Raw genomic sequence first — 13,207 nt, forward strand, 5'->3', positions numbered from 1 at the left:
TTGGAAAAAAACTGAAAAAGGACTTCCCTGGTGGCGCAGTGGTTAAGAATCCACCTGCCAGTGCGGGGGACACAGGTTCAATCCCTGGTCTGGGAAGATCCCACATGCTGAGGAGCAACTAAGCCCGCAAGCCACAACTACCGAGCCTGCACTCTAGAGCCCGCGAGCCGCAACTACGGAGCCTGTGCTCCGCAACTACTGAAGCCCGTGCATCTAGCGCCTGTGCTCCGCGATGAAGAGTAGACCCGGCTCCCCGCAACTAGAGAAAGCCCACGCGCAGCAACGAAGACCCAATGCAGCCAAAAATAAATAAAAATAAATAATTAAAAAAATAAATTTATGTAGTTTTTCTAACAGTCATCTCTAATACTTTTCTGTTTATTCAGTTTATTCAAATTCTGCTCACCCTCCTACCCAGAGGAGAGTGAAACACCCAAACAGGTAAAGCTATTAAGTGAGACAATTTAGAATAGGATTTAAAGTTCAGCTGGAGGGAATTCCCTGCGGTTAATAGGACTCTGTGTTTTCGCTGCCAAGGGCGTGGGTTCCATTCCTGGTCCTCAGAGGACTAAGATCCCGCAAGCTGAGCGTACAGCCCCAAAAATAAAGTTTAGCTGGAAATTGAGCTGGTAGCAGTTAGCACTTGATTTAACACCTTAAGAGTGATGTAGGGACTTCCCTGGCGGTCCAGTGGTTAAGACTTCACCTTTCAATGCAGGGGGTGCGGGTTCGATCCCTGGTCAATCCCTGGTTAGGGAGCTAAGATCCCACATGCCTCTTGCAGCCAAAAAACTAAAACAGAACAGAAGCAACATTGTAACAAATTCAATAAAGACTTTAAATATGGTCCACATCAAAAAAGTCTTAGAAAAAGAAAAAGTGATGTAATTTACTGCATATATTGTTAATTCCTTATGTTATCACTGTTGGTTTAATGGGGCAAGTGATTGAATTTTGATTTCAAGTAGCCTGAATTTTGCTGTTTTAGAATTTTGGAAAGTAAAGATAATCCAGTAAATATTGAAAGTATCATTTGATTTTTTTAAAAATGTTTGCATGTATTTGATTTTAAAAGTTTTTAGGGAAAGGTATTAGTTTTATAAAGCAGTTCAGTAATATGATACATTATGATTATATTTGTGTAAAAGTACTGGGAGAAAATTAACCAAAAGTCTAGCATTATTCGTGGTGGGATTAAGGGTGATTTCGTCCTTTTTTAAAAAAAATATATATTTTTTAAAATTTATTTTTGTTTGGCTGCATTGGGTCTTTATTTCTGCGCGCGGGCTTTCTCTAGTTGCAGTGAGCGGGGGCTACTCTTCGTCCCGGTGCGCGGGCTTCTCATTGCGGTGGCTTCTTTTGTTTTGGAGCACCGGCTCTAGGTGCGCGGGCTCAGTAGTTGTGGCTCGTGGGCTCTAGAGCACAGGCCCAGTAGTTGTGGCTCACAGGCTTAGTTGCTTTGCGGCATGTGGGATCTTCCCGGACCAGGACTTGAACCCGTGTCCCCTGCGTTGGCAGGCAGATTCTCAACCACTGCGCCACCAGGGAAGTCCCCCCTTTTCTACATTTAAAAACTTTTTGTAAGTGGGCATGTTACTTGCACAATGATCCTTTACATTTACAGATAAACCATTAATAGGATAATTAATATGATGTCTTAAAAAGGAGTGAAAGATAACTTTGAAAGTCAGCCCCTGTTGGGACAAATGCAGGTGCTGCTCCTTAGTCAAGGTGAGACTCTGAGCAACCTCAGTGTTCCTCCAACCTTCGTTGATCCTCCTGGGAAGGACGAAGATGTGGCTTTTTCCATCAACTCTTACTGATTCAGGGCCTGAGTGGTTTCTTGACTCATCCTGGCCACAGTAGGTCACTGAGGCCTTGCAATTTGAAGCTAGTCCACATTTATTGTCTTTTATCCTTGAGTGCGGGTATTCCTGGGAGATGGAAGTGTGAAGAATTGAGCTCTGTGGCCCTGTGCGCCCCCCAGATCTTGGAGTGGGGCAGGGGTGGTTGGCGAGTCTTCTCTCCTAACCAGGGATTCCAGGACTTCTTGGTTTTCCTGAGAGCTGGTTGAATTGGAACGAGTAAGTTTCAGCCTATTTTCTTAGATCTTATGCTTTCAAACCTTTAAAATGGAAAGATCTGTTGGAGCTTAGTGGAGACAGTTGTTCATTTCCACTGAAATTTGTTTCATTTCAATCCATGAAAGTAGAAAAGAGTGATTGCTAAGTGCGTTTCTCCTTGCTGTCTGGGCAGTGCGTTGCTGGTTAGCACAGGGTTAGAGGGGGACAGGGAGAGTGGGAAGTTCTGACTAAACATTTTGGTTCCCAGGTGGAGGATGGCGCAGTTCTGTTAATGGCTTAAGCAGAAGGTTAGACATTTCTCTCATTGATTATTGTTGGTTGAAAGTGGGTATTCTGCTGGCCTAGACTCAGTCATTTGGCCCCTTCTCTCGTGAGAGGCTTTTCTGCAGGACAGTCCGCCCTGTCTGCAGAGTTACAAATTTCCTGCACTGTAGTGTTTTTCACCAGGGAATAGGATTAAGCTTCCAGCTCTCAATGTCTGCCTGTGCGCGGCATCATAAAATTGTTGATACCTTTGTAGACTTTGCCTCTTGTGTGACTTCTTGTTACATTCATTCAGCAAACTGTCACTGTACTGGGTTATTACATGCTTGCTGCCAAGGACTTTATAATCTAGTAATAGAGGAAAACATACACATTATTAATATGCAGTGCAGGATAAGGACTATAAGAAATGTCCAGAGAAAGTGCTGTAAAAGCTTAGAGATGATAACTTAGCTGGAGACAAGGGCAGGAGGGGGAGGATAGGTAGAGGTCAAGGAAAACTTCATGGAAGTGATGGCATCAGAAGATTAATTACCATTGAATTCAGCCTTGAAAGATTTCTACAGGTGAGGAAGGGGACATGAGGAAAGGCAGGGAAGTTAAAGATCTCTTTGCAAGACACCAAGGACTCCAGTGTTACTGGATTCAAGAGAAATGAGGCTGGAAGCGTTCATTGGACCGGATGTGTAGGGCTTGAAGTGCCAGGCCGCATAGTTGGTCTTTATCAGTGGCTACTCGTGGAAGCTAAAGGCTTTTAAGAAAGTGAAAATTACATTTGGGTTCTGGGAAGAATGATGAGTACTGTGCAACATAAACTGGACAGGGGAGAGGCCGGATACAAGGAGACCGGTTTATTAAGAGGTACCAAGTGCCTGACCCATGGTGGTGGGAATGGAGATGAAGAGGCTTAGAATGAGGTAATTTGTTGCCTCCATGTCTTTCCTCTGTGACACCTCTGCCAGCTGGAGCCCTTTGGAGCCGTAGCATCTGTAGGTAACACTGTGGACATGGCTGCCCCAGAGAAGCAGGCTTGCCAGGAACTCTCTCCGAGAGGACAGACTGTGTCCACAGTCACTTCTCTGGACTGCCTCCCTGGGTTTTTACTGAGGCATTGATTACTAAGCAGGCAGATGCCACTCTTAGGGTTGCTAGATTTAGCAAACAAAAATAGAGGATGCCAGGGACTTCCCTGGTGGTCCAGTGGTTAAGACTCCGTGCTCCCAATGCAGGGGGCCTGGGTTCAGTTCCTGGTCAGGGAACTAGATCCCACACGCATGCCTCAACTAAAGATCCTGCACGTGGCAATGAAGATCCCGTGTGCTGCAACTAGGACCCAGCGCAGCCAAATAAATAAAAGAAGAAACCCAAGCTGTGCTTTAAAAAAAAAAAGAGGATGCCAGTTAGATTGAAATTTCAGATAATGGATAATTTTTTAGTATAAGCATGTCCCACAAAATATTTGATTTATCTGATATTCCAGCTTAACTGGATGTCCTGTATTTAGTCTGTCAGTCCTAACTATCAATACTTCTCATTCTTCCCTGGCCCTGGGATCAGCTTCATCTGCTCCCATTTCCTACCTGTTACCTCCTGAATTAGTCTCCTGTGGGTCAGGAGTCAGGTAGCGTATGTGCTGCGCAGGAGAGATCAGTCTAGCAGTTCGGGGGGTTGGTGTCCCAACTCAGTGCCAGGGTTTGATACCGCCACATGCTGTACCTGTGTACAGTATGCAGGGCAGATTTCTGTCTATAACCAGACAGAGAGGGAGACAGGAAGACCTTACGTTCCAACGTCAGAGGGGCTGTGAGAGGCTCTACGGAGCCTTCCAGGTTTCAACCCAGTGTCTCAGAATATATCTGCAGCCTGGAGATGATATCCCTGAAATGTGGCTCCTCCCACACCTCACCTCATCCTCATTTCCCTTTTCCAGTTCTACCCCATTCACATTCCACAAAGGCGCTTGGAGCTCTTTGACTTAGGCATACTGTTGCTAAGCTCGTACCGTTCCCTTTGCCTAAAACACCCTTCCCACATTCTTCACCCACAAGTACCTCTCCTTCCCTTTCCCCTTCCTCTGTGCCAGCCTGGGTCAAGGATCCTTCCTCTGGGTTCCCAAAGAGCCCTCTGCAAACCTTCCTCATAACCTTTTCCACAGTTGATTGATTCCACCTGTTACTGGTGTGTCTCCCATGAAAATATGGGCTTCCTAAGGGTAAGGACCTGCTACGTCAGTGTCCTCAGTGCTCACCACCATGCCTGCACCTAGTAGGTGCTCAGTAAATAGGTGCTGAACGAATAGGATGCTGTTTGGGAGCTTCACTGCCCCTTAAACCCCCATCTGTGTTCTTTAGGGAGCACCCAGCTCCAGCTTCCCCCTGCCCAGTACACACGCCTGGACACTTCTCCACACTTCAGGGCTGGGAGGATTTGGGGTTTTTTGGCCACGCCACATGGCTTGTGGGATCTTAGTTTCCCCGACCAGGGATTGAACCCGGGCCCTTGGCAATGAAAGCATGGAGTCCTAACCACTGGACTGCCAGGCAATTCCCCTTGTCTGGGAGGATTTTACAGCACTCTCATTAGCGTTAAAGAAAACCTGTCTGGAAAGTCTCAGCCCTGGACCTACCTGTCCCCACACCTTCCATATGCCCAGACTGATAAGGCCCTGCATAGCCTGGCATGAGCCAAAGACATGGGCTGGACCCTCTCGCCTGTTTCCCAGGCATTCCAGTGCCAGGTGGCTGCTCTCTTCACCCTCCCTTCTGCACACAACCTTCTGTGCCTTCTAGAACCATCCTCCTCACTGGCATCAAATGCCTTCTATCAAGCCATTTGTTGCCTTCATTGCTAGGGCTTGAAGGAATGAATATAGAGAACTGGGCTGCCTGCTTGTGCCCACCGTGTGTCTGTGTGTGTGTGTCGGGGGGTGGGGGGGCAGTGGCGGTAAATCTAAGAAACCCTCCACCTGGACACAAAGTGAATGAAAACACGGATGGGTGGTTTGGTTCTGTAAGGGGGTTAAGTGGGTCAGGCCTTCCACTGGGGGGTGTGGGGGGAGGAGCTTCGGGTCGTCTTTTTTTTTTTTTTTTTTTGCGGTACGCGGGCATCTCACTGTTGTGGCTTCTCCTGTTGCGGAGCACAAGCTCCGGACGCACAGGCTCAGCAGCCATGGCTCATGGGCCCAGCCGCTCCGCAGCATGTGGGATCTTCCCAGACAGGGGCACGAACCCACATCCCCTGCATTGGCAGGGGGACTCCCAACCACTGCGCCACCAAGGGAAGCCCTGTCTTGGTTTTTAGATGCAGAGCAAAGGAGAGAGATGCAGGTTGGGAGGAGGCTGGGAGGACAGACAGAGCCCCCACCCCCAGGTTAGGACAGAGATAGAATACCTCAGCTGCTGCAGGTACTCATTTGCAAGACTGTTGTGGGAGGCAAGGCTGAGAGGGAGTCTCTTCAGATGCTTCCAACATGAGCTTCACAAACAGACTTGGGTAATGCTAGGAAGTGTCTCTGGAAGGAGGTCAGCGGACAGGACAGTGATGACCTGTGTCAGTGGTCCGGAAGGACACCTTGTGACCTGGGCTCTCAGCTCTAGAGCAGCAGCCGTCCTGGCCCTTGGCCTTGTGCCCCAGCCCTGCTCCTGAGACAAGTGAGGCCTCCAGGAACTGGCAGGCAGATTGGGCAGCAGAGACCCTTGCAGGAAGTTTAGGAGAGGCTCCTCGAGCTCTGGTGTGCAGCCTTTTCCCTGTGATCAGTGGTTTGGCCTGGGAAACCTCGGGGAGCGCTCAGAGAACAAACCACTGACGAAGCGCTCCTCTGGTCACCGTGGCAGAGGCAGCTGACCACTGAGGGCCCTTGTGGTCTATGGTTCCTGCCCTTCAGGCTGGCTGGGGACCCGCGTATTAGGAAGGATCCTGATACTGAGGGCCTGCCTTAGCTCTGGGTCTTTTCTGGTGTCTCAGTTGAACTAGCCCCCCCAGAGTAGGGCCCTTGGGGGACTTGGTGGCCAACTTCTTGCTGGGAAACAAGGGACTTACCTCTCCGCTCCTGGCCCACCCTACTCGGGGCTCTCCCTGCAGGTACCTGAAGGAATTCCGCACTGAGCAGTGCCCGCTCTTTGTGCAACACAAATGTACTCAGCATCGGCCCTACACCTGCTTCCACTGGCATTTCGTGAACCAGCGACGCCGCCGGTCCATCCGCCGTCGGGACGGCACCTTCAACTACAGCCCCGACGTCTACTGCACCAAGTACGACGAGGCCACAGGCCTCTGCCCGGAGGGCGACGAGTGAGTGCTGCCCAGCCTGCCCTCAGAGGAGCCCCCTGCCTCCTGGATCAGATGCCCTCACAATAGTCCAGTCAGAGTCCAAGAAGCCAGCCAGAGCCTGCCTTTGGGGACCTGCTGCAGCCTGGCCCACCGTCCTATGGTTTGGACCTGGGTTCAGACCCCGCCATCATCTGGGGGAGACCCCTTCTCCTTTCCCTACTTTTGGGAAGCCCTACACAGGCCTTTCTTCCGCTAAGCCTAAGGGCCACATCTGAACCAAAGTGGCTTCCTGGGCCTTCTTGTCTGGTCCCTTGCAGGTCACAAGGACCCTCTCCCCAGCCCGTACTACCCACTCCATCCCATGCAGTTCCCACCAAGGCTGGCTGTTTAGTGACATACAGCCTCTCTAGTTCCCTTTTTGCTGACCCTAAATATTTTGCCACAAAGCTCTGTGAAGAGACAGGGCATAACACATGACAAACATGAGGTGGCAAACCTGGGAACGTCACTGAGGGAGCACTTACTGACCCTGCCTAACAAGTGTCTCAGCCGTGCGGAGGTGGTGACGGAGGCACTGCAGGGTGTTCTGTGGGTGCACCTCACTGAACCACCCGACACCAGCTCTTCCATTTCTCCCAGGGGTCAAAGGCTTGCTCACCCCTCCCCCCCAGCTTCATGAAGCACCCAGGGCCCGAGGGCGTTTGCTTCTCTGAAGACCCCTGACCTAGGCAGTGTTTGTTCTCCCAAGAGTGCCCCCCTCTGGAGCTTCTCTTCAGGACAGCCCAGGGCACTGGCTGAGTAGTCTTTGAGAAGCTGCAGTGGGAATGCCAGGCCTTTCAGGGCCCACTTTGGGCTACAGCACCCACCGGCAGTGGGAGGGTGGCTCTGTTACCTCAGCAGGACTCGTCACTTGCTTGCCTCTTTGACCCACCATCAGTACACCCGCTGGGTCATGAGAAAGCCTTCAACGGGCAGGGAAGGGCACGGCTGGTAGCCCAGGCTGCAGGGGGCGAAGGTGAGTGACCCCCACCCCTGCTGCTGTGTTTCAGGTGCCCATTCCTGCACAGGACCACAGGGGACACTGAGCGCAGGTACCACCTGCGCTACTATAAGACTGGAATCTGCATCCACGAGACAGACTCAAAAGGCAACTGCACCAAAAACGGCCTGCACTGCGCTTTTGCTCATGGGCCCCATGACCTCCGCTCCCCTGTCTACGACATCAGGTGGGCTGATGGCTGAGGGCCGGGGTGGGGGCCTGGCTGCAGACGCGGTGAGTACCACCGACGGAGTGCAGGGCTGGCACTCTGGTTCCTTCCTCCTCATGCCCTCTCCCCGCTCTCTCTGTCCTCTCCTCTCTTCCCAGGGAGCTCCAGGCAATGGAGGCCTTGCAGAACGGCCAGACCACAGTAGAGGGCAGCATAGAGGGCCAGTCGGCTGGGGCCGCAAGCCACGCTATGATAGAAAAAATCCTCAGTGAGGAGCCTCGGTGGCAAGGTAAAGGTGGCCACACAAATGGCCATGCCCCCTCCCACCAGCTGTCTGTCCTCCCCCCTCTCCTCCCCATGGCTGCTCTGAGGACATGGCTCACCACCACCTGTTGCCTTCTCCAGCCCAAGCCACCGCCTCTGCTGGGAGGCACTTGCCCCCTCATCCCACCTCACATCCCGCCAACTGCAGCCCTGGCATCCGGTGGCACTTCTGGGGGAGTCTCCCCAGACACACCTTGCCCTGCTCCCGTCACCCCAGGTGCTCCCTAAATTCCGTCAGGAGGCTTTCACACATACACAGTCGTACACGTATATGAGTACACATAGGTGTATTCTCAACCCTCCTGCGGACGCCCTTTTAACTCTGAGCTGTGAGTATCTCCAGTGAGGGACGGCGGCATCCTCCTTACCTCTCTCCCGGGTCTCAGTCTTGGCATTGGCCCACGAGGAGGTGGCCCTGCTCATACCTCTCACAAAAGCCTCAGCTCCTAGACTCCTTCCTAGTGGCTTCTCCTTCCCCTCCCCGCACCCCGCCCCTGCCTCATCCACCTGACCCCTGCCTCTGGCCCCCTGTGCAGAGACCGCTTATGTGCTGGGGAACTATAAGACGGAGCCGTGCAAGAAGCCCCCACGGCTGTGCCGCCAGGGTTATGCCTGTCCCTACTACCACAACAGCAAGGACCGGCGGCGGAGTCCCCGGAAACACAAATACAGGTCCTTTGGCCCAAGCAGGCCAGCCGTGGGAGGGAGGGTGGCAGGGAAGGGATCACTGCAGGGGCTGCTTGCACTGTGCTCTCAGGGAGGCCAGCCCGGGGATCACAGAATCACAGCACCCAGGTACGAGGGGAGAGAATGGTCAGGATAGCTGAACGATAGGGGGCCTTCCTGGATCCTCCTTTGGCATGAAATGAGGATCTTGGGTTAGAAGCCCCTCTAGTTCGGATCCTGAGGGGCGTTTGCCAGGGCCCAGCTGTGGTGTGGTTGTAGCCTGGCTCTCCTTGGGCTGCACAGTGCTCGGGGGGAGGACTTGGCTAAAGCGAGCAAAACAGTGTCCTTCTTGGTGATGCAGCCAGGTTGGGCCAGAGAAGCAAAGCCAGGCTTCTGGCCCCAGTAAGGCCCTCACTCTGCCGCTGATGTTTCCTACTTCTGAGCCTGGCTGTGCAAAGCCGGGAGACCAGAGAGGGGTCCTGAACAGCAGCGATCTCATTGGCTCCCCCAGATCCGCTCTGCGTCCATCTGACCCCACCCTCTTATTTAACCAGGTCATCTCCATGTCCGAACGTAAAACACGGGGACGAGTGGGGTGACCCTGGCAAGTGTGAGAACGGAGACTCCTGCCAGTACTGCCACACCCGCACGGAGCAGCAGTTCCACCCAGAGGTGGGCCTTGGAGCTGGCGCCCGAGCTGCGGCCCTTCGAGGGTTGGGGGTAGCTTAACATATCCTCTTCGGAAAGCAAGGAGGAAGGAAAGGAGGGTCCGGGCCGATGCTGGCAGAATCCATCCTGACACCATCCTGGGAGGGGTCTGTAGCCACAGGCTCCCCCCGGGCAGTACGTAAAGGAGCCCCACACCCTGATTCGGCAGCTTTCCACACTCACCGAGCAGCCCTTGGCCCCCGGTTTTGTTTCCCCAAGCCCCCCTGATAGGGAGAGCACGCACTGGGCATGGTGACTTGGCCGTTCTGGGCTTTGCACCACTTGTGGTACTTAACGTAGCATCAAGATTTAAAAAATAAGAAATCCCCTTACCGTTGTCCTGTACCACATGACGGCCTAGGGTACCAGCAGCTTCCCTGGTGCAGCCCCTAGCCCCACGGTGTGGCCTGGGCTCTGTCAGTGCCACAGTCTCACATACGGTATGTAGAGGCATGTGCTGTCCCTTCCCTTGGTTCCATGGAGGTCAGGACACCCTGAGATAGACACACGGACGGAAACTATGTGATGTGGGCTACAGACAGCAGGGTAGAAAGTTAGGCCCAGCGTAGATCCCAACCCAGAGTGCTCCAGGGTGGATGGGTGTTGCCTGTGAACTTGGCTCCCTTAATGCCCAGAGTTACATTGGAAGGTCACAGCCCTGGCCAAGATCATGAGTTGAGAGTAGCATGGAGAAGATCCCTTTGTGAGAGCTGGGTCAGGGCTGGTTGGGCCTGTGACCACAGGAGGGGGGTGGTCCCTGGCATGCGGGCGGCAGTGTCTGCTCACTCTGGCTTGAGTAAGCAGTTGGCAGGGAGAGACTTAAGGAAGCGGCATCGGGTGGGGAGGAGAAAGGAGAGATTTCTAAGCTAACCCAGCCATGCTGAAGGCACCCCTGGCTGCCTTTCTCTCTCTGCCCAAGCCTGACCCACCTCTGTTCTGCTCTGCCCTCCAGATCTATAAATCTACCAAGTGCAACGACATGCAGCAGTCGGGCAGCTGTCCCCGAGGACCCTTCTGCGCCTTCGCCCACGTAGACCGTATGCTGTTCCCATTGCCCTGGGGCAGTGCCCTCTCCACCCTCCCCTTCCGTCCCCCCTCCCCCTAAGTTCAGTGTTAGCCAGCAGTGGGCCCCTGTCCCCCCTGGAAGTTCCATTCCCCCACCCGCCCGCCCCACCTCTCTGGAACTGGTCTCAAAACCCTGGAGCTTCCAAGGCCGTGAGACAGCAGGGACTGTGCCCCTGGTTGCACACTCACAGGCCCAGGCAGGGTGAGGCACCCTCCCCGAGCCAACTAGGCAAATCCCAGCAGCCACCCCGTGCCCCACCCATGGCAGACATCACTAACTGAACACAGCACTCTGCCCTGCTGAGAGCAGAGCTGTCCAATCAAAATTTAATGCAACCCCCCTTATGTCATTTTAGATATTTTAGTAACCACATCTAAAAAGAAGAAAAAGAAATGGGTCAATTTTTAATAATATATTTTTATTTAACCCAACATAAAATAATATCATTTAAAATGCAGTCAACATAAAATCAAGATATTTTCCTTTTTTTTTTCCAAACCAAGTCTTTGAAAGCTGGCATGTACTTGAATAGCTGCAGCACATTCCAGTCCAGACTAGGCACATTCCGGTTGCTCAGCAGCTGCATGTGGTCCTGGGCTGCGGTGCTGCTCGGTGCCGCTCCAGACCACCACCGCCAGTCTCAGAGACGGGTTTGAGTTACAACCTGTGTCTACCCCAGGCCACTGCTCTGTTTGTCCTTAACCTCTTTCTAGCCTTAGGCCTTATCTGTGGGATTAGAGTGAAAAATAAACTGAGGCCCCAGGGAGGGGGAAGCACACATGTGGCTCAGAGGTGGGCCCAGCCAAGGCAGCACAGAGAAGCAATGAATGGCCCAAGCTTTGGAGGCGTGTGGATTGGGGTTCAAATCCCAGCTCTTCTGTTTCCTAGCTCAGCCCCCTTGGGAGATATACCTTACCTCTCTGAGCCTCAGTTTCCTTATCTGTAAAATGGAGACCATGGTATCACTTCTGTCTTCCAGTCATTGTGAAGATTTACGATTAATACAAATTGCCTGGCACACATAAGTGCACAGCACGTGATATTAATAGAAACAGAAGCCTTCCCTTTATACATGGGGGATGCATGCGCTCCTTTAAGAGAGACCCAGATGCATTTTTGAAGGGACAGAGCTGGCTCAGGAGCCTGCTGACACCCTGCCCCTGTCTCTTGCAGAGCCACCCCTCAGTGACGACCTGCAGCCTTCCTCAGCTGTGTCCAGCCCCACCCAGCCAGGTCCCGTCTTGTACATGCCGTCTGCTGCCGGAGACTCGGTGCCCGTGAGCCCTTCCAGCCCGCATGCCCCTGACCTCAGCGCTGTACGTGCCTGTCCAGGGGGTGGGGTGGGTACCATGCCTGCCCAGAGCCAACACCTGCCTCTCGTGCCCTGTGCTTGGGGAGGAGGCCTCCGCCCAAGGGTGCTGCCCTTTCTGCCCCAGGGTTCTTCTGTCAAAAGCTGATAGTGGCTGGAGTGGTGTCCCCAGAGCCCTGCGATCAGCCTGGGTAGAGCTGATCACAGGTAGTAGAAGGGACAAAGCCTGTCTGCCCCCCAACACACAGCTTCCACATGGGGTTCTGGGTCCTGGGTGGTGGTTGCTGCCCCCTGGCCAGTTAAAAAGGAACTGAGCCCCTTGATGAAGGGTCTCCCTCCCACGCAGGGACGGAGAATGGGCCGTGCCGCAGCCTGCATTTTGCCCACCAGCCTGCTCTCTGCCTTCTCTGCAGCTCCTCTGTAGAAACAGCAGCCTCGGCAGCCCATCTAACCTCTGTGGCTCCCCACCGGGCTCCATCAGGAAGCCCCCGAATCTGGAAGGCATTGTCTTCCCTGGGGAGTCCGGCCTCGCCCCTGGCAGTTATAAGAAGGCTCCTGGCTTCGAGAGGGAAGACCAGGTGGGAGCTGAGTACCTGAAAACTTTGAAATGCCAGGTAAGGGATGAGGGGGCAGCCCAGTGAGGTTAGCATGGGCTAACCTGCATGCGGCAAGAGAAGACCTGGAGGGTTGTCCTGGCCCAGCTATGGGGAATGTGGCTGGGAGATAGGAAGCCCCTGTTCCCAGCCTCTTCAAGACTGAGCGGAGCGGGTGAGGCCATCCCATTTTACAGATGAAGACAGGCAGGTTAGAGGCTGAGCACCTCACCCAGTGTCAGAGCCAGTTAATAGAGGGGAAAGGGTACTATTCCGTCTTCTGACCCCACGTCCGGACTTTGCCCTGCCCTGTGCTGCCTTGATGGGACAGCAGGGCCTTGGGGAGCAGGACAAGGGGTGTGGAACTGGCTTATCTGTGACTTGGAGTCACAGGGAGGAGAGGAGCAGCTCCCCGGGTTCCCAGGGTAGGGAAGGAGGGTGCGTGTGTGTGAAGGGGGACTGTACAACAGGTGTCTGGTGCCTCCTTCCCCCTCAGTGAGCCATGGCAAGTTGATGCTTAGGAGGACTCATGGGCTCAGGGTCCCTCCCTAGCACCACATTCATCTCCTGCTCCCTGACTTTTCTCTCAGGCCAAGTTAAAACCCCACTCACTAGAGCCCAGGAGTCAAGAGCAGCCTCTGCTTCAGCCCAAACAGGTAAAGAGCCCTCAGCCCCCTTTCTCCCCTTCTGGCACCTGCTGTGGACAGGACAGGCCC

At 53.5% G+C, this 13,207-nt stretch overlaps 1 protein-coding gene across 3 annotated transcripts in view; it reads left to right on the plus strand.

The window, feature by feature from the left end:
• UNK (unk zinc finger) overlaps nucleotides 1–13,207 on the plus strand; it is a 33,796-nt gene that overhangs the window by 13,092 nt on the left and 7,497 nt on the right. For all 3 annotated transcript variants that reach the window (XM_082678985.1, XM_082678987.1, XM_082678986.1), the window contains 9 exons: nucleotides 6,429–6,638; nucleotides 7,667–7,843; nucleotides 7,984–8,114; nucleotides 8,686–8,821; nucleotides 9,370–9,487; nucleotides 10,476–10,560; nucleotides 11,763–11,905; nucleotides 12,312–12,512; nucleotides 13,082–13,147. In XM_082678985.1, the coding sequence (XP_082535111.1) occupies nucleotides 6,429–6,638; nucleotides 7,667–7,843; nucleotides 7,984–8,114; nucleotides 8,686–8,821; nucleotides 9,370–9,487; nucleotides 10,476–10,560; nucleotides 11,763–11,905; nucleotides 12,312–12,512; nucleotides 13,082–13,147 (1,267 nt within the window). The remainder of the gene's footprint in view (nucleotides 1–6,428; nucleotides 6,639–7,666; nucleotides 7,844–7,983; nucleotides 8,115–8,685; nucleotides 8,822–9,369; nucleotides 9,488–10,475; nucleotides 10,561–11,762; nucleotides 11,906–12,311; nucleotides 12,513–13,081; nucleotides 13,148–13,207) is intronic.

Source organism: Grampus griseus, assembly GCF_964374135.1.
Source record: "Grampus griseus genome assembly, chromosome: 20".
NCBI lineage: Eukaryota > Metazoa > Chordata > Mammalia > Artiodactyla > Delphinidae > Grampus > Grampus griseus.